General features: G+C 41.2%; 1 protein-coding gene across 1 annotated transcript in view; it reads left to right on the top strand.

Annotated features, from left to right (window-relative positions):
* ADAM12 (ADAM metallopeptidase domain 12) overlaps positions 1-19,885 on the top strand; it is a 187,161-nt gene that overhangs the window by 119,341 nt on the left and 47,935 nt on the right. The window contains exons 6-11 of the mRNA XM_056352413.1: positions 682-865; positions 5,248-5,313; positions 6,238-6,309; positions 8,028-8,197; positions 9,374-9,458; positions 14,722-14,870. Coding sequence (XP_056208388.1) covers positions 682-865; positions 5,248-5,313; positions 6,238-6,309; positions 8,028-8,197; positions 9,374-9,458; positions 14,722-14,870 — 726 coding nt within the window. The remainder of the gene's footprint in view (positions 1-681; positions 866-5,247; positions 5,314-6,237; positions 6,310-8,027; positions 8,198-9,373; positions 9,459-14,721; positions 14,871-19,885) is intronic.

Below are 19,885 nucleotides of genomic sequence, written 5' to 3'. Positions count from 1 at the left end.
TAAAGCACTGCAACAAGAGTGCTTTCATTGATGGAAACACTTTGAGGTCCTCAGAGAGCAGGTGGTATTGCTGTAAAAATTACTGTTTTGGGTAGTAAAATGAGTTAAACAGGAATCCACTGGTTAATATAGCTGAGCTTCATTCTGCCGTCCCACTGTGCAATATTTAATAATCCCGGTTTGATATTGCAGTGCCTCTTTCATCTGGTAGAATTGATGCTTGCATCAGCATTTGTTTTAAAAGGTATAATGCACAGTGCAGATCCTAACGAATACTTTAACTCTGTACCTTTTCTTTCAAAAGCCTTTCACCATGCTTTTTGTTCATTACTGTTTGCCATGGGTCCTCAGAAGCACGCACGTCGTGGCTCCGCTCAGCAATGGCAATGCATCACTGAGAGAATGCAGAACACATAAAACACAAATATAATTTTTCTCTACAGTACAGTAGTTCAGAAGAGGAAAATTTTCTTTGAGCCATTGCTTCTTCTAGAGTATAGCGTACTGCAATGACAAATATACAGCTTTGATGTTTCCTGCTCCACTCAACCATGACATTGTAAATCAGCACTTTGCTTTTTCATACTCCATCATTATTAAAACCTGTTGTAAGTTTGTTGTAGACAAACACACATTAGCTCTTGAAAACTATGCATCTTACTCTAGTCTCTTCTGTAACAGGGGAATTATTGTATTTGAAAACAAAAGCTACATTCTGGAACCATTAGAAGGTGCTACAAGTGAACACAAGATCTACCGAGCGGAGAATCTGAAAATTGCCCCAGGATCTTGTGGCCACCAGCTGGACATCTCTGCCATCAGGGCTGATGACAGTGACATATCACACCATTCTCAAGCTGGCAGGGTAGGTGGATGATGCACTTTTATGTTTCTGATTTGCCGAGTACATCTCTGGTAGCGTTTCCATGTTACTGCCTACCATAGCTCTTTGTTACAATGAGTCCCTACGGAGCAAACCATTAAACCGTATAGTAAACTTCTGTTGACATCATGTGCTTAAGTGCATGCTTAATATTCAGCATATACTTACATGATTTGCTAAAGCTTTATTAGTTTTTCTCAATCCTGCATACATAACCTGCTTTTTACTTTCTTTTTGGTAATGAGATGGCACAGAAAAGTTTATGGTTTCACATTACAGTAATATATTTTGGTTCATGTGTGATTATAGCCAGAATTTAAGACCCCATAAGAGCACTGAGCACTGTCTGGAAAAGTTCTTGCCCACCCAAGATGGAAGAGAACATGATAGCCGTGATGCTTCGCTAATATTAGGTTTTGAACCTTTAAATTCTAGTGGGAAATTATCTTAGGCAGACAAAACAAATTCTCACCATATTATTTTACAGATGTATTATCGCAGTTATGTTTTGTAGAAGGAAATACACTTAATGTGAAATGCATCTAGCTAATGGCAGCTGTACAAAATTCAATGAGCTAAAAATCAGGAAGAGGACTTACTTTAATAAGTTTATCCGCATATTGGATGAGAATTGTAGAAAAGGCTGGTTTAGGTGTTCAGAAATTATACAATGATACACATCTGCCCTCAGCATTTATTAAATGTCACATACTGGAATTTATACTTGCATGTCCTGCTAAGCCTTTGTATCAGGTTAATTGTTAAGGAAAGCAACCTAAATGGCATCCCTAGATATTATTTATGTAGTGGAATTCAGTTATTTTACATTTTAGGAATATTAAATATTGTATCTAATGCATTAGCCTTTGCATATATCATTTTATGGGCTAAGCGTATTTCTAAAAATGTGTGTATGTCGAAAGCATTGGAAAAGTACTTTTCACAACTCCATGAAGTTTTCCACAAAATCTATGTGACTTTTGACTGAATTTCACTGAAGCAAGCAATGTAACACTTGGAAACCAAAATAAAATGTGGGCATACAACTATCTGATGCAATCAAGGTAATTTTACTATTACCCTCATGGTTCTCACATTTTGTCAATGGCTTCAACTACATCCCAGAATTCACCTTAAATATCTGGAAAATATTTTTGCTATGGTTCAGCGGACATAATTATAAAAACTGTCAACAGGCACATCATATCGATAGGTACAATATATATAATGAGCATGTTGGCTACGCTTCTAATGTATGAATTTTGAAAGTTGTCAAATGTAACGTGTGGAGTGAGTTTTCATATTTCAGTGTTGTCATCAACTAAAGGCGGCTGTCAGGGCGTGCTGAATAAAGATGACCTGCAAAGTACGGAGACGTAAGGCTGCTCCAAACCACACTGGGTGACAGAACTGAGCAGAAATCTACTCTCAAGCTCACGGCATGATGAAAATGTTTGGTTTCTTGATGGGTTTGAGGGGAGTTTTTTGTTTGGGTTTTTTCCCCTGACCCTTCTCTCAACTACCTACACTGTATTATTATTGAGCAGAGCTGAAATGTGAGATGGATATATCACAAAGTTCAATTAGCCTTTGGGTTAGGTTTAAATACAGATTAATAGTGGGACAAACAGTAGATTCAGCTTCCCAGATCCAAACAGGAGATTTCATGGAGCAAGAAGTCAGGTAATGTAGCAGATGCGTGCGGGCACATTTTGCCCCGTTGGAGCTGGGTCTGTAAATACTGCATCGTTTCATAATTCAGTGGACCCTCAAATTGCAGCCAGGAGTGTGTTTTCCAGCTGAGCTCCATCGAGATAGGATCCTGCAGGAAGCAAGCCTGACATGTAAGACAGTCCCTACCGTACGGCCTTTTCTCTGGAGCCACCAAAAAAATAGCCATTGTGGTGGTGCTGGTGGCCCGCAGGTCAGGCAGGTGAGCCATCCGGGGCAGGTGGCTCACAGAGAAAGAGAGAGGTTGCCACACTGCAGTGTGAATCCACGCCATGCCGATTCCCAAGCAAGGGAACGTGAGGAAGGACTGCCGCAGCATGGGACAGCAGTTTTGTGGTAGGGTCAGGGGTGGCAGAAGCAGGGGAGAAGGGCAACAGTCTGGAACAAACCGTATTGCCTCCAACCACTTATTATCTGTCATGGCTGTATTACTGACGCTTCAGTTTAATTCTGAAGAATTAACTCAGGCAGCGGATTGCACATTGATGCAGTTGGCCGCAGAAAGCACGCTGAAAGAAGTCATAATTAGGTATATTTTTTAAATAAATACTGTATCCAAGGAATGCACATAGCCTTTGGGCAAATCACAGGAAGGGATTCGTTATGCAAGTCAGTCACCAGAGGCTTACGTGATCATTCCCTGCTAGCCAATTTCTCTCAGGCAAACTCTCTCCAGTCCAAACAGTTTTACTCTTGGTAAAAAGTAAATGGTTTAAACCGACTGATGTAACAGAGCTCTTCTTACAACTTTGCACCTGGGTTTTCTTGCCTCATCTTTTACTCTTCATTTGAACGGAGGCTAGAGGCACTTTGGGGGTACATCTCTGATTAGGACAGCATAACAAATTTCAGTTTTATGTTAGACTCGGTGTCAGAGTTCAATTCCATCACAAACACCACACACGTAGTGATTTGCCTTATGTGTCATCTCGCTCACGTCTGATGTATTTTGCAGTGAGGTAACCCAAGCTCTGCCAGAGCACTGTAGGTTCCACTGGAGTCTACTGAGACACAGCAGGCCCTTTGTGTTGCATCTGCTGCTGTTCCAGGAGCCGCAGGAGGGGACAGGTTGGCTCCTTGGTGTCCTGCTTCCCAGCTGGCACATGCTGATGACCTGTGTGGCCGGGCATGAGCACCAAGTCTGTTCACACACCATGACCCCATGGTGGTGACAGCTGCCTCCAGCAGAGCACAAACAGGTGGCAGAGAACCCCAATACCAGCAGAAGCTGTCAGAGTATCTACCTGCTCTCATTTGCCAGACCCCCAATGAAAGCGTAATCCTGTGAAGGGTTTATATCATTGACGGTTAGTTCATTAATGATAGCTTTTACAACTTTTTCAGTTCATAAATACTGTCCAAATGGAACTTAATTTTCCAGTTACTGTAGTCTGAAGGCTGTGTAACACTATTAAATATGAATTTGAAAGTCGGAGTAATTAAAGGTTGCATCTGTCACTGTCCTCTATACACAGTGTTTCTTGCAAAACATTCAAAATCATTAATCTGCAGATAAAAAAGAGGAACGCTTTGGTAATGTGAAGAAAACTTTGTGAAATTTGGCTGGAAGCTGATGTGCAGCACTGATTTAACTTCGGGGATCACACAGTTTACCTTGGAACAGTTTACTTTGGAAAGCTTTAGTCATGTTTTAGGTTATAGAACATTGGTTTGGTTCAAGACATCATGGTCATTACTAGGTCAGACATCTGCTTAAGCCCCTTGAATTCTGGCACGAAGATCAGATACCCTGCTGAGACCTCTTTTCCCTAACTGTCTTACTCCAGCAGCAAGGGAGGAATGACAGAATAGGTGCTCAGCTGCTGTAAATCACAGAACATTTACAGGCATTAATAAGTCACTTAAATTTAGGGTAGCAGAGGGTCTGTGCGATGATTAGCACTCTTACAAAATGATTCCATTTTCTTCAGTCATCTTTTTTGCAGCGAAGCATTATGATTCTTTTAGACTTGCATTTAAACTGCAAGTAGCGTGACCAGCTGTTTTGTATGGATATACAGATACAAAATGAAATGTATGCCTTCCATTTTTATACTATTAGTTTGCTTCCTCAGACACTGACAGTGCATTCCAATTTTTTCTGCAGTTTTTGTTCTTGGGGTTTTCTTCCTACATAATTTATCAGTTGACCACTTGATCTTTTCTCAGCTTCACTCAATATCCCTTTATCTCTCATTTTTCTTAGTAGCCAGTTTGTCTATTGTGTAAAAAGTTTGCTAAAAGTCATCTCATCATTTCTTTAAATGTGCCTTGGAAATAGCAAAGGTCTTTCTGCTAGAGGTGATATTCTCCTGCGAGGAAAGATAACTCAAACATTTCAACCGCAGAAAGCTGAAAGGTTGAGAGAGAGTTTGCACCACTTTCCTGCTTGCTGTGATCAGATCACGGCGAGGTTTTTTGTAAGTGCTACGTAGACTATTTCTGTTGCAGTAGATAAAAGGAAAACTTCCATGAGGAGAAGGAATACAATAAAAATTTGTATGCAGGGAAATCTTTGGAGGTCTGAGATGTTGTGTCTCTCCTCTTCAAGCACTTTGTTGGACTGAGGAAGTGCTGATTCCAAGGATCATTTATTGCCAAAAAAAAATACTATTTTCATATTTTTTTGGCAGTACAAGAGGGAGACTCTGAAGACAACAAAGTATGTGGAGCTTGTTATTGTGGCAGACAATCGTGAGGTAAGAAACTGAAAACTAAAAGTTGTGGGAAGCTTGGGTAGGAAACAGGTAGCTCAGGTCAGCTGCCATGGTATTGCAAATAGTGTGCTTCAGACAGCAGTATGATGGTTTTCAAAAGTAAAGCTTCTTCCCTAATTAGGGTTAAGCCAGGGAAGGTGCTGTTAAGATAGGGCAGCACTGACAGTCAGTTGTAAAATTCCTTGCAATACTTCATAAGGAATTTGACTCTCAAATAACTGGCACATCTGGCAGTAATTGAAGAGGAAAATATAAATTGACAATTGACTGCTCAGGATCTCCTTGAGCTAGTTAAGCCTACATTGGCAGAGACTCTGCCCTCGGTGGGACCATCACTGTTTGGAAGACACAGTAGGATCCTGCACGTGAAGCAGTGTTTTACCATCGCATTGCACAAAGCACGACTGCCTTCCTGACAGTTTGCAACGAGAACTTCAAAGCGAGTAACCAGGACTAGCTGTAGAAGTGTTTCAGTGAGTTTAATGGCAGCCAAAGATCTAAGTCTTGGTTTGAATTATTTTACCACCTTTTTTTTTTTTTTTTTTTTTTTTTTTGTCTCCTTGAACACTGCTAGTTAGGGACGTACGATATCACTTTACTAGTAGCAGGAGATGAAACAGCTAACAGAAGAGCCTTCTCTTTTTCACAAACATCGGTCCCTGAAAGATCCCTGTGTAAGACTCAGGGATTTTAAAATCTTTTCACAAGAACCAAAATCCTGTCCCATAGCCTGTGCTTATGCTGAGGCAGACCACGATCCCATGAAGCCAATGAGAGTCTGCCCATGGCCTTTGCTTGCACCACGCAGCTCCCAAACATCACCGACACCGCTGGCAGGCTAAGGTGGCTGTTGGGGGGAAACTGTGACATTTGTGCTGCTAGTACACTGATCCTTTACATTCCAAGTTTCAGAGACAAGGCAAGGATGTGGAAAAAATTAAGCAGAGGCTGATAGAAATTGCAAACTATGTTGATAAGGTAAGAACTTAAGCATTATTTCACTTTTTCCAAACGTACTATGCTTTCTGAAAGGTGTTGTGAAATCTCTTTTTCTTCTACTAGTAAATTAAGAAAGTCGCGGCACTCGGATCAGCAGCTTTCACAACCTTTGTCACAGCTCCTTACCCACGCACCTTTTCAAGGAGCTAAGCCAGCTGCTTTACTCATACTCCGGTATTTCAGAGCAATGCTTCTCTCCAACCAGTAAAACCAAAACAGTAAACTGAAACCTTTCGTGTGCCCTTCAACACACTAAGCTGTGAGCTCTGCTATATGGGATGCATATACCTGTGGAAGCACTATTTCTAAGGAGGTGCACAATTTAGCCCTAGGATTTCATTAACCTGGGGAGAGGGTGGGGATAATCACATATGGAACAGCCCATAGGAAAAAGATTATTTTGAGCACGAATTTGGAGAACGAATTCCTTTGCAGCAGCAAGGGATGGTTCAGTTGTAAGGCCAGCCCAACAGAGGGCCAGTGAGGGCACAGTCAAGAAGATACCTAGCCCAAGGGAGATGATGGAATCGAAGATACGCAGTGTTTAAGGAAGCAGAAGTTGATGGCTGAGTAAAAGCAATAACAAAGAGGCATACACTGCATTTTTTTCTTTATGTGAAGTAATTTCTTGACAATAAACACCACGAGTCCTCTACAGTGCTTTTTGAACAAATTAAAGTTTATTTTTGTTGTGCTGTATGACCACAAAAAACTCAGAGTCCAGTAGTGAAATTGTAACTCAGGGAGTCTTAATTTCACTGAGAATTTATCAAGTGATGCTTCAAGGGCAATAACTCAAGGAGAAGCATTCTTGATTAAAAAACAAGCTGCTGAAGACACCTCCACCTCTTCTGTAATTGTCTTGCTGACTTATTACTGGAGGACAGGTGTTTATATGTTACCTGCTCAAAATTAATTTTGCATGTTAGAATATATTTATGTTTCATGCTTAATTTATGCTCAGCAAATGCCAACATTACCCAAATGGCTGTAATGCATATAAACAAGACAAAGATCTAGTACGTTCTTTTCTCAGGCTGTCAGCCAAATCTGGACTTGATCGATTCTTGAATCTTTCTTCACATTAGTCTCACATTAGAGTTGTTATCTCTGCTCCATTACTAATGCTGCTCTGGCTCCTCTCTTGTGGTAGCTGCGGTATTTACCAGCAGGATAATAGCGTATGGAGCCCACAGCACTAAGATCACTTGTTTTTATCTGCTGCGAGCAAGACTCAATGACTCTGGCTGGTTTTCAGCTGTTATTTTGAACCACAATGGTAGCACAGCACAGCTGCCCCTGCCTCGTGGCTTGCATCGGTGCTAGCGATGGAGGGCAGCCATGGGGGTGTCACCTGCCGTAGCACCTCATTTGTTCAGAAGTGAAGGACGTGCGAAGGTAGTTGCAACGTTCTGTCTTGAAGGAAGATGCCAAACCTGGGTGGGACACAACATACCTTTGGATCTCTTTGAATGTCTTACAGGTATTTAGTCAGGTCAGAACTGTTTTCTGGAAGTCATGGAAGTATTTCATCTTAGTCAGTCATATCAGGTATTCACTTTTGCCCTGGGTAAGAAAACATTTAAGCCTCTATAATAAAGGTTCATATGCACATTATGCTTTGGTTGGAATATTCTAATCCAGTGTGATCTAAAATGGGTTTTAAAGACATGTTTCTGTTTTTCTTTTCTCATTAGTTCTATAGGCCACTAAATATTCGAGTAGCCCTGGTCGGAGTGGAAGTATGGAATGACATGGATAAGTGCTCTATTTCTCAAGACCCTTTCACCAGCCTCCATGAGTTTCTGGACTGGAGAAAGCTAAAACTGCTACCTCGTAAACCCCATGACAATGCACAGCTGATAAGGTACACTTGACACTCTGATATCGGCCGGGATTTCAGTGGTTTGAGACTGGTTGCACTGAATCCTTCCCCAGTTGCTAAGGTATTGTGAGGAACATCTGTGCTCCTGAGGGTTTGTCTCTCCCCTCTACAAACACCAAAATAAAAGCATTTTGCAAGGCCCTTCAGCAGATGCTTCAAATTAATTTCCTTGCACTGCTCTGCAGTAGCCCTGTTACTTGTAGACCTTTCCTGAATACGATTAATGTAAAAGTGTAGATGTGTACTAACCTGGTAAATACTGAGGGTATGAATTTACAGGTGGTTTAAGCTGGTCTCAGCCTAAATTGTTACTGGAAAAGGCAGTCCTGCCCTCACCCCAAATGCGGAGCTAAGGGGGCACTACCTGAAGTAGTAGTAGTCTTTCTTCTTAGTAGAAAGACCTCAGTAGACTTTAGAATTCAGTGTAAATGAGACAGATCATTTGCATTTGTGACTTAGTGTGAAATCATACACATCTTTTACCCTGCTGCTGTTTCCTGGATTAAAGTGAGTAAACATGCTCAAAGTAAAAGCAGTCTTAAAAAACAAGGTAGCCAAAGGAACACCTTTTTCTTGAACCAGGCATAATGTTGATTGATGAACTATTCTTTAGACTATACAGATAAACATACTTAATGTCTTAGTAATTAAAAGGAGCTCTTTACTCATTACATAGATATTCTTACATTAGCTGTGTAAGAATAGACTGAACCCTTCCAAACTGTTCCTCATGAGATATTTGATTACTTTCTATGTATAATAATACTTCGGAATTTTCTAATCTGTGTATTATAACAAGTAGCATATAGACTCCCTACCATTAAATAACCCTTCTTTCAGCTAAAGACATTATGTTTGTATTTCTAATCCCAACTTCAGTCAGGGAAAAAGGACTTCCTGAAGGGTCCTGTTCCAGAAGTAAACCCAAAGGACAGTGATCAAATGGATCTTTCTCGTAGCAGGGGTGCTGTCATTGTCAGTCTGGCAAGTTGGCATGATTAATCGGTGCTTTGCATTGTTTTAAACCTGCAAATGTGGAGCCGAGACACTTGAAATGGGATCTTTGTTTGAGATTGGCAGAAATACAAAAATAGGGAGGTATCTTGGCACTGAACGGTGATTCTGTGATTCCTCTTCTCCTTTCCTGCCCTCCTGCAGCGGGGTGTACTTCCAAGGGACTACCATTGGCATGGCGCCCATAATGAGCATGTGCACTGCAGAGCAGTCTGGAGGGGTCGTCATGGTAAGTGGTAAAAGCACAGGACTTGAAACTGGCCCAGCTGGTGTGACACCGTCTCAAGTTTTGTAATACTGTATTCTGTAACAGAACATTAGCCCCATTTGTCCCATTTTCAGTCTTAATATTATCTATATGTACATTCAGATTGCTTGTAAATGATTGTTTCCATAGTGAAAAAAATCAAAATATCGCATTAAAAATATAGCATGACCTCTTTGCAAGGATCCTTTACTCCTAACTATCATTAGATCAGGTGCTGTGGTGCTGTGAAGGATGAGAACCAGAAGATATATTTGTTATGCACTTGGGTAAACTAGTGTTACAGGCAACAACAGCCTATCCTGAATCTTTTATTATATTGATTTTATTCTGTATTTACACAGTTTTCTGTGTAAGGCCTTATTTTCCATCTTTGCAGCGCAGTGGGTTTATTACTTTGCCAGACAAGAAGAACAAACAACAGCAGCATTTGTCCTACCTGAGCCTCTCTCAAACAGTGCGACTGGTAATGCTGCCGTTAGGTGCTAGGCATGATGAAAATACAAGTACGCTTCTTAGCCAGTTTCTGGGTGTAGTTCTGGAGTATTTTCTTTCAGAATTTTTTTTTTTTTTTTTACTTTATTTTGAACAGTGTTTTGTGCTAATCGTGGGGGAAGAAGTTTTGCATTGACTAAGCTTTGCAATAGAAGTACTTTAAATAAAATCAGATGTGGACTCCCAGAGTTTGCAGGCCACTAACAGGCTCAGCTGGTGACCTCAGAGCTCAACTCCAGAGCAGAAAGCCAGGGAGCCCTAAAAGCTTCCTGGTCTCTGAGTTCAGCCTGCACGTGCTGAAAACCTTTGTGCTTTCTACAGCTTTGTTGAGACTTCCAACAACCCAAGCGATGTGGGGGTTCTCTCCAGCTCTGCTGGACACCCCAGCTGCAGATCCCTACTTCAATGAGGTGGGAGCTCAGGAATGCACAATGCTCAGCATTTGCATGCTCTCAAAGTTCCCAGTTCTGCAGAGCTTCACGGGACTAACCTGGAGCCCAGGACAGAAGGCTTTTGCCTCAAGACAATCCGCACAGTGCTGTAAGAGCAGAGATGCGGTCCCTTCCCGCTCCTGCATTTCCTCCTTTCTTAACCAGCTCCCAAACCAAGGCTGGCCCGCAGTGCAGGGCCCCTTTGTGGTCTCATGGACAAGTAGGCAAGAAGCCAAGCGGGGGTGAAGCATGCAGTCATGGAAGATGATTTATAGACGGTCCAGACTGTGAGGATTTAAGAGATGAGCAGAGAAGCTGAGGTGTAGGAGAGCTGGAAAGAGCAATCAAATCACATAACTGGGAGAAAGGCATGTCAATATTGTAGAAAAGACAAAGGCTTCAGTCTCCCGGTAGCTGGAGAAGCTGAGCCTCTAGTAGCTGTTTGTAACAGCCTTTCACTGGGTACCTGGGCGATAGGTGCAAAAGAAAAAGGAGGAAGAGGAAGAAAAAGCTGTAGGAGTCTCCCAGAGCACTTCCAAATCTTGGCAAAGGCGTATATGAGGCAGACAGCCTCATTTTATCCATTTCACCCTCAGGCCAGCAGTCACCGCTTTGGCTTATCTGCAGTCAGAGCTGCCTTTAATAATGACCTTTTTGTCCTTTTAATTTTTTGCAAAAGCTTTAAACTATGCTACAGTGTCTTTTACTGCAAAGTCAGTCCTCCACAGTCTGGAGACTGTCATTTTAAACAGAAACAACAAAACATAGTTTGTTCCAGTAACAAGAAAACAAGAATCAACATTTCTTTAAAGTGCTCTCAGGGTTCTGACAGAGGAGAGATGGATTTATCCGTCCGGGAGAGACCCAGTGTCTGTGTACGAGCCATGGGGCTGGCTGCAGCTTCAGCTGGGCAGGGGAGCACGATGTTTTGCAGACTCCCACCTCAGTGAATTTCAGCTTCTGAGGTGCAAATTAACTCAAGGCTTGCGCAGCATAACTAGATCCAGTTCCTTAAGCAAATCCTTAAAAAGGAGCCAAATCCCAAACAAGCAAACACTCACCCCCAAAACCCAAATGGGCAGCTGCCCAACTTTCCCCCTCGGCTAACAAAGGCTAATTCAGATGTATACAAAAATTGTATATGCCGGTACCTACAGAAGAAAGCTCTACATTTGGAAGATATGCAAATGAAAGAATGAACTTTTAACCTGGGAGGCTATAGTGCTCAATGTCTCAACACTGGGCAACTGAACATTTGGTCAACTTTATAATCCAGCCAACCTATTACCCATCCCACCGTGAACACTCAATACCAAAAAACTCCCACACTCTCAAAATTGTTCTGAAAGATGAGGCAATGGAGAGATTGCATGAGAAATAACATTTGAATACAAAAAAATGGAGTCATTCTTGTATGATCTGATTTTACTGGATGGTTTTGCAGCTAGTCGGCTCTACTATATGATATAAATTCCTCTGCCATGCCTCCCTGAGAGCATGCCCCTCTCCAATTTTCTATAGGGCCGGATTCTCTCAGTGGTAGATGACACCCTGCCTCCCACTAATTTGAAGAGAAACTCAAAGTGGTGAGAGCAGTCATCTGAGTATGAGAAGCTTTTGGTGTATCAAGAGCATTATAATTTTATTTTACTGTGATGCTTCTGTTGTGTTGTAGAAAGACCAAAGAAAAGAGCAAGCCTTTGAGACATGATTCAGACTTCATTCTTATTTCAAAAGATTGTCCACTAAATTCATGGATTTAAAAGTAAGATATTGCTGAGTTGCTGTAATGTAATGTAGTATTCTCACTCGTGTCTAATTTCTGTTAACTTAAGAGGGAAATTAGGCTGAATGACAGGTGTGGAACTGAGGCACTTAGGTTTGGGCGAATTAAGTGGAATAAAAGCATGGTTTAGGAAACTTATTCCTACAACTGAGTGAACCTGCATGAAAAGTACCAGGACTGGGGCATTTGCCTGCTCTGGCTGTAGGTGACAGTATTTTATTATTATGATTTGGTCTGAATCTCAGTGGAATGAGGCAGAGTTCAGCTGAAAGAAGCTGCGTGTTTTGTGCAACAGCTTAAAATGTCTTAACACTAGATGGCTGCTTATTCAGTGGTTGTGGTTGTTGGGTAATGACTTTTACTGCTCAAGTTAACTTTAAAAGGCCCTGGTGGAATAAGTCAAAGTCATTTCTTTAGTCCTTGTGATACTTAAATGGTCTCAGTATCAAATGGGACATGTCACTGTTTGTTTTGACAATCTTCATTTATGCTGCCTACAAATAACCTCTTTTGCTGAGGTATCACATTCTTTGTTTTAAAAACCCTCTCTAGAAACTGATAAAATTGCATTCCAAGTGGATCTGAGCGAGTAATGAGAACCGCATGGGCTGTAATATTTGTTTGCCTATTCAAGACCAAAATTACATTTCAGATCATTTATTGCTCTAGTTCTGGAGTGAATCGTGTGAATTCTTGGGTTTGTTTTTAATTGCCAGCTTTAGAGGTGTTCAGATAAATATAATCCCTGTTCAGTAGTAGAAGAGATACTGGCAAAATAAAGAAAAGCTGAGCTCGGTTTGCTGTCTGTCTAGGCAGCTCAAAGCTTAAGGGAATTGCTGTCTTGATCACATAGCCCTAATTTCAAGGCATCACTTCAATGTGTCACTGGTAAATTATATGGATCTTTGGTCCTGGAATGTTCTCTGGCTGAGTGAGAGGTTGCGCTCTTTTTATGACATCAGGTTCGATTACATTGAATTCTGTAAATATTTCGTACATTTCTATGAGTACAATGATAAATCGGTTTGTATGTGACTAGTATCTAAATAAGATATCTGCATATGTAGGCATTGTGCAAGTGTACATATATTTTCTTGGTTATTACACATTATTTTGCTGCATAGGTTTACTCTGTTGTTTCTGTGACTAGAAGAGATTGTGCAGCTTCTTTCAGCAAACAGGCATCTTAGAATATAAGTGCACACAAACCTGCTGTTTTCTTAGTCACAAGATTTTTATAGTAAATTTTTAAATTCAGGAAAAACTAAAAAAAGATCTTTTGTAGAAAAGTACAATTATTTTGAGTTTTTTCGAAATGCAGAAAGAGGAGTTTCTTGTTTTCAGAATGGCTGTATTCTCCTTTTGATTTTGTTTTCTGTTTGAGAATTGATTTACTAAAAATATTAGCACAGACAGATGAGGAAACTTTTAAACCTACCCCAAGTCATGTATTAAGGGCTTCATTAATATATAGCTAATGTTTTAGACAGTTTTACCTTTCACTTCTTTTTAGTATGAAGGCTGGCTTAGATGATACTAAAAGAGTTGTTTCAACTGAATATATTCATATATGCTTCTAGAGCAGGCAGCTGTACATAGTAATTCCATTTACTGACTGTTAAAGACTGGATCATGCATTTATATTACATGTTTATGCCTTTAGGGAAAGCTTTCATATAGGTACAGTGGAATTTTTTCCCCTTAAGAAGATGATCAATGTGGAAAGGTCTTTTACTCGAGGTTAAGCCAAAACATCAGGCTGATCAGGAGCCTGTAATCAGATCATACGGTGAAGTTCTTACAAACGATTGTCCCCCAAATCAGCATTTCAATGAGGATTAATGTTAATATCTCAATCTGACACTTGGCAACATTTAGAATATTCATAGGTGTTAATAAAAGGCCATTGAAAGTTTGAAGATTGTTTTGTCCTTTCGTTTTAAAAAGGAGGTTTTTCAAAGTACCTGGTTTTTCTTGCAAGGCTTGTGAACTCTTGGGCTTTCTGATATTAAAGAAACAGTCCAAAAAATATTAAATAGACCAAGTGAAGTCTTTTGCTGTGTTTGTAATTTACATTTTGACGTGAACAATTTTCTCACTTTTCCCTCATCACACTTACCCTTGCCCATAAATGATGGCCCATTCCAATACTCCGCATCTGGGTGACTTTTCTGCCACTGCCGTGTCTTGGGAGTTTGGGGGATAGATTGAGCAGGGGAGTTTTAAGCCCTAAATAAAGAGATGGCCCAGATGTTCAAAGCTGCCCGATGGTCTCAAATGTCTAACGTGCTCGGGAAACTGGGTGGCCAGGCCAGAGAGTTTGTCCTCAAATTCCCAGCCTGCACTTAGTATACGCAGCTGAATTTAAACCTGTGTCCATTTAACAACAGTGTAACCACAGACGGCAAATTTATAAAACATTTCAAAAGTCAGGCAATAGGACGTTGGGTGGGAAATGTGTATTTTGAATTGTTTTTTATGTGTTGACTTGACTAGTTCTTTTGGTTTTTTTAAGGATCACTCAGAAAACCCTCTAGGTGCAGCAGTCACGCTGGCTCATGAACTGGGACACAACTTTGGAATGAATCACGATACATTGGAGAGGGGCTGCAACTGCAAAGCGTCTACTGATAAAGGGGGCTGCATCATGAACCCCTCTACTGGGTGAGTGCAAGTTATAGCACTGGCAAGTTACACTTAGAGTGGAAAATTTTCACTTTCATTTTGTGTCTCAGGACCATTTAAAGGGAAAAAAGAAAAAAAACCCTTTTCAACACCTGTCAAAATAACTTCTCGCAGTTATTCCCCTCCAGCTGAAACAATTAAACTTGTTATCAGAGCACAACATGTACCGTTGTACCTTTCTATTTCTGCATTACCAGTGTGAGAGACAAAAATGCTGTAAGCAACTGGTTGATGTAAAACAAAAACAATCAAACTGCATTGCAAGCGTGGAATCAGAATTTCACCATCTCTCCTCTTGCCAACCGAGTATTGGTCATAATAGGAAATGAGCAGCATCCCAAGGCCAAGACTAGGATGAAAGTGTAGGAAATAAAGTAATGCAGGAAATATATTATTAGGCTTCCTGTAAAGCTTTTCTCTTGTGCAGAGAACGTTCTTTAGTTTTGCACAAACTTTTCCATCTCACCCCTTGTTATAAGTGTATAGCAGTTTTCACATGTGACCGAATTAAATCTGCAAGGTCAGTGGGGTTAGGGTTGTTCAGTGGCCGGAGTGAGATCTTCCAAGAAAACATACAAGACAGTGGGAAATAAATCCAGTGAACCTGTGCTCATCATCTCTGAGTCAGTGCTGAATGGTTGATGATAAAGGCACTACGCCAATGGAGAAGCGTAGTGGTTTTGTAGACAGAAAAAGTACAGGCACCATGACCAGCGTAACCAGTTACAGCTTGCTTCTTTATATTTTAAAGTACTGTTAGAAACTGAGCAATATAATGAATGAGTTCTTCATGCCCATATTCAGGCAAGAACTGATAGGATTAAATGGAGGTGAGAGAGAGTAGATTTTCCAGCGCTTTCTGACGGTAAGTGATGTGCTGGCCTGGACCACCTGCAGACACACACATAGCTAAAGTTTGGTGACTGGAAGCTGGTAAGAACCAGTCAGACAAATATCTGTCAGCAGAGTCTTGTAGGTACAGCTGGATTTGCCCTTGGGCAGGAGGATGGTCTAGATGATCTTCTGATGTCTCTTGCAGCTCCAATGTTCTCTCTTTGTGCTTAAAGTTCATCTGTTGCTTAAAAATCTCTTCTGGGAATTGTGATCGACTCAACCTCTGCCATCTCCGAGGTTGCATGTTTCTGGGAAAGAAGGAGAGCGATCTGGGAGAGGCCAGGGAGTGTTGGGCAGGATTGCTCCCTGCTGGTCAGCCTAACAGCAGCCTTGGCATTTCTTCAAAGGCATGCTGTCACCCTCCTTCAAGGCAGAAAAAGGGCTTCTGGCCAGAGGCCAAGCACAGCAAGTTAAGAGACAAACAAAAGAGACTTATGTGAGTGGAGGAGAATGAGAGTGATTTCTACAGTTTGGAAAAGAAAAACAGCTTGGCTCTTCTAAAACAATAGGTAATAAATACCCATATGGAATTGCATTCTGCAGCACGTCAGAGCTCATATGCACCCTGTGAAAACAAATTGGAATTGGAAAGGGGGCTCTGAGGTGTGGTGAGGTAGTAGTGGTGGTGGGCAAGTCTGGGCTCTGAGCTCCTGAAAGATGCATGTAAATTTTGTTTGTCTCAGCTGAGTTGGGCATCCAGTTACTCCACTTCTAGAAATAAATACAGGAGATGCTTTCAGGACAGAAATTTCTAGACGCTTTCTGAACTCGTCTTGTGGAAGTGTCTCTAACGTGAGATTAGATAGCTCTTCCCTGGTTTTGGCTTCTGCACCGGAGTCCTTTGGGGGTATCTGAAGTTGTTCTCTGGGCTGGATGTGCCAATCCAGACACTTGGAGCTGAGTTGGCTCAGAGCATGGACACACCAAGGTTGTGCCCGCTCAGCATATTCCTCAGATATCAGACCGAGCATCTCAGCTCACTTTATGCTGGGGTTCCCGGAGCACCTCACAGGCTAAAGGCCATGCTTCTTTCAGCCCCTCCGTGCCCAGCCTCAGCACCCACAGGGCTGACACTTTGGGGAGGGGGCCATCAGCCACACTCCAGCTTTGTGACGCTCTCTTCGGATTTTGACCAAACTTCAGCTTCAACTTGTGCCTAAGAAGGGATGTGCCGTTCACAGAACTGAGTAGGCTGTCTTGTTTGCAGTGATTATTGATTTATAAACAGAAATTTTAGTATCAGGTTTCTAGCCTTAGGCTTTACCTTCATACTGTGCTGTCAATCTGTAATAAGTATTCTGGGACAATGCTTTATGCCTTAAGCCAAACTGCATTTACCAATTTAAAATTAATACTTTCAATGTTTACCCAACGCCTGACCAACAGTAGTATTCCTCTGAGCACCATTATTCAAGGGTAACTGAAAAGGTTTCAGCTGTGGAAGCACGTGTCAGTTAAGGGAAGGCCAGGTGAAGATTCCCTACCTGAAATGCATGCTTAAGATGGCAAAAACATCAAAACAAAGAGCATCCCAGGGAAGCCATGTACATTTAGAGAGACAGCCTGCTCTCTCAGTATGCTCAGTGGCACTCACTCTGTGCTCTTCTGATTTCTGTTGGTTTAAGGTAAATTTAACAAGGGCAAGGGGGAAAAAAAATCTTCGGGTTGAAGCTCATGTGAAAAGTACAAGCCCCTGAGAAACCCTTATCTGGTATCTAAAAAGAATCAGAAATATCTAGGTTATAACAGAAAGGCCTCTGTAAACTTCCCTTTGGAGTCATTTGTGTGGTTGTGCAGCAAAAGGGAATGTTTAAAGGCTTTTTACTTAAAAGTGATTTCATTAATTATTGCCATTTCTTTCAGTTCTTATGTTTCAGTCTTTGAAGAGGTCTTGGAAATTACATCTTGGTGGAAAAAATCTCCAGGGATCATTGTGGAATTTAAACTCTGTTGGATCTGTCCTTTAATGAGCTTCCTATAGCTTTAGCTCTTAAAAGATACCAGCAAGATGTGTACCACTTGTGTGTGAGCTACAAATGCCTTAAAGACCTGCGACTTTAGCAAAATATATTTTGTATAACATGGAATCAAGCATATGAAAGCCCAAATCTGTGGCATTCCAGGCCTTTTAGAGATTCAGATATCTGCGGTGGAAATCACATAAATCCCACTATAGAAGTTTGGGGGGTTGTTATAAAAATAGTATCAGTAAGGAAATATTTAATACTAACGCATTGTTCCCTTTTTAAGGTGTATGTTTTAATGATATTCCTCCAGTTCTTTTAGATTGTTTTTAGACTGTTCCAAGTGAAAAAGAAGGCTATAAGGAGTCTTAAAGAGATCTGCAAATCTTTTTACTGAGATGGCAGCATCTGAAAACTAAGGGGCTAGGCTGAGCCCACGAGGCCATTTCAGTATTCCATTTATTTCCCAAGTATCTCCCTGAAGTTTCCACTCAGGAGTGAAAATATTCTGCCTGACAGCTAGATAAATACAGAAAAGTTCTAATGAAACGCAAGGCATTAGTCTAGATTTATACCACTGCAACTGAAAGCAGAATTTAGCACAAACTCTGGGGCAAAATTATACCAATTAGCAATGCTTGTTTATTTAATAATTTTGGTAATGCACTTTTTTATGTGCTCCTTCCTCAAAATTGAGCACAGATATCTCCATGGGGGTTGAAATCAGGTGAGTTCCCCAAAGTAGTTGAAAGCTCAAGAGTGCATATATGCTTGAAATTTCTTGCCAGCCTTAAGGGAAGCAAAATTTTTGTGGTTAGTCTTCTCCCCTCCTGTAAAGCCAAGGGTTTCTACTTCCCCTCACCCCCATGTCTGTGTTCTTGCCAACAGCATGCTCTTCTAATTTATGTCTAGGTGACTTACACAACTAACTTGTCATAGGGAAACTGAGCATACTGGAAGCATGTTCTTCCTTCCCTCTTACAGTAAGTACCTCTTGATGCCTTTCCATTTCCCCCATCCCAGTTTAAGCATTAATGAGAGACCAGGAATCCACTAAGGACACCTAGTTTTACCAAGCTCATTCAGCTGCTGATCCTACTAGAGTCTCCATCCCTTTGCAGAGTCTCCATCCCTTTGTGGAGTCTCCATGCCTTTGTGATGTCTCCATGCCTTTGGGGGGTCTCCATCCCTTTGCAGAGTCCTGTGACTTGCTATCAAGAAAGATTCCTTCACTGTCCTCTTGCAGAAGTGTGTTGCTCTTGCCAGCAGCATTTCTTGTTGCTGAATCATCCCAGCTACAGCTAATTAAAATGTCAGGCAGGTTTCTAGGCTACAGCCATTTCTTTCATCTCTATTTCCACTTCTGTAGAGAGAAGCAGGTTTTCACCTTCATGCATGCCTTCAAATGCCCTTGAACTCTAGCATCAAGTGCTGTCACTTTGTGTCCAGACTTCCAAACCCCACCGCACATCAAGTACAGGCTGGCAGCAGGTTGGGTAAGTCTGCTTTGACTCTTATTTCTACCTTGGCTGTAATTGGCTTCTCCTCAAAGACCATGATGAAGAAATAAATGCAAAATAATTTAAAATAACAAAACCTTAGAAAAAGAAAAATACTGTATGGGCTTATGTATCATTTCAAGACATGAGACAAGCGGTATTTATTACAGTAGTGCAAAACTTGATGTGTGAGAAAGGGCACAGCCATTACTATATGCTCAAAAGACCTTTGAATGAAAGATTATCTCTTCATAAACTTTTATTTTAATCTAGGTCCCTAGTAGACCATTTTTTTTCTTTGTTCCAAAAGTTCCAAGGCAGGTGTTGGTTTGCATCCCAGTGATGGTATGAAGCGTTAAGGACAGAAAACCATTTGGTGCCACACAGGGAGGTCTGGGCCAGCAACAGAAACAAGAAATCAGCTTCTTTACGATAATTTCTCTGCCCAGCTCCTCTTTGTGATGTTCCTTTTGGTGTGATGTTCCTTTTGAAAAGTCAGAGAATGAATTGAATCCCTCTATGCCGGCCTTTTTTTCCCCCCTCTTCTTATCTTGGATCTTGTGTTACCATCTCCATTTTCACACTACCATTCAAAGTAAGTGTATTTTTCTGATTTGGACAGGTTTTAATTGCAATT

The sequence above is a fragment of the Falco biarmicus genome, chromosome 9, assembly GCF_023638135.1.
Source record: "Falco biarmicus isolate bFalBia1 chromosome 9, bFalBia1.pri, whole genome shotgun sequence".
Lineage (NCBI taxonomy): Eukaryota > Metazoa > Chordata > Aves > Falconiformes > Falconidae > Falco > Falco biarmicus.
This window is presented reverse-complemented; position numbering and strand designations above follow the sequence as displayed.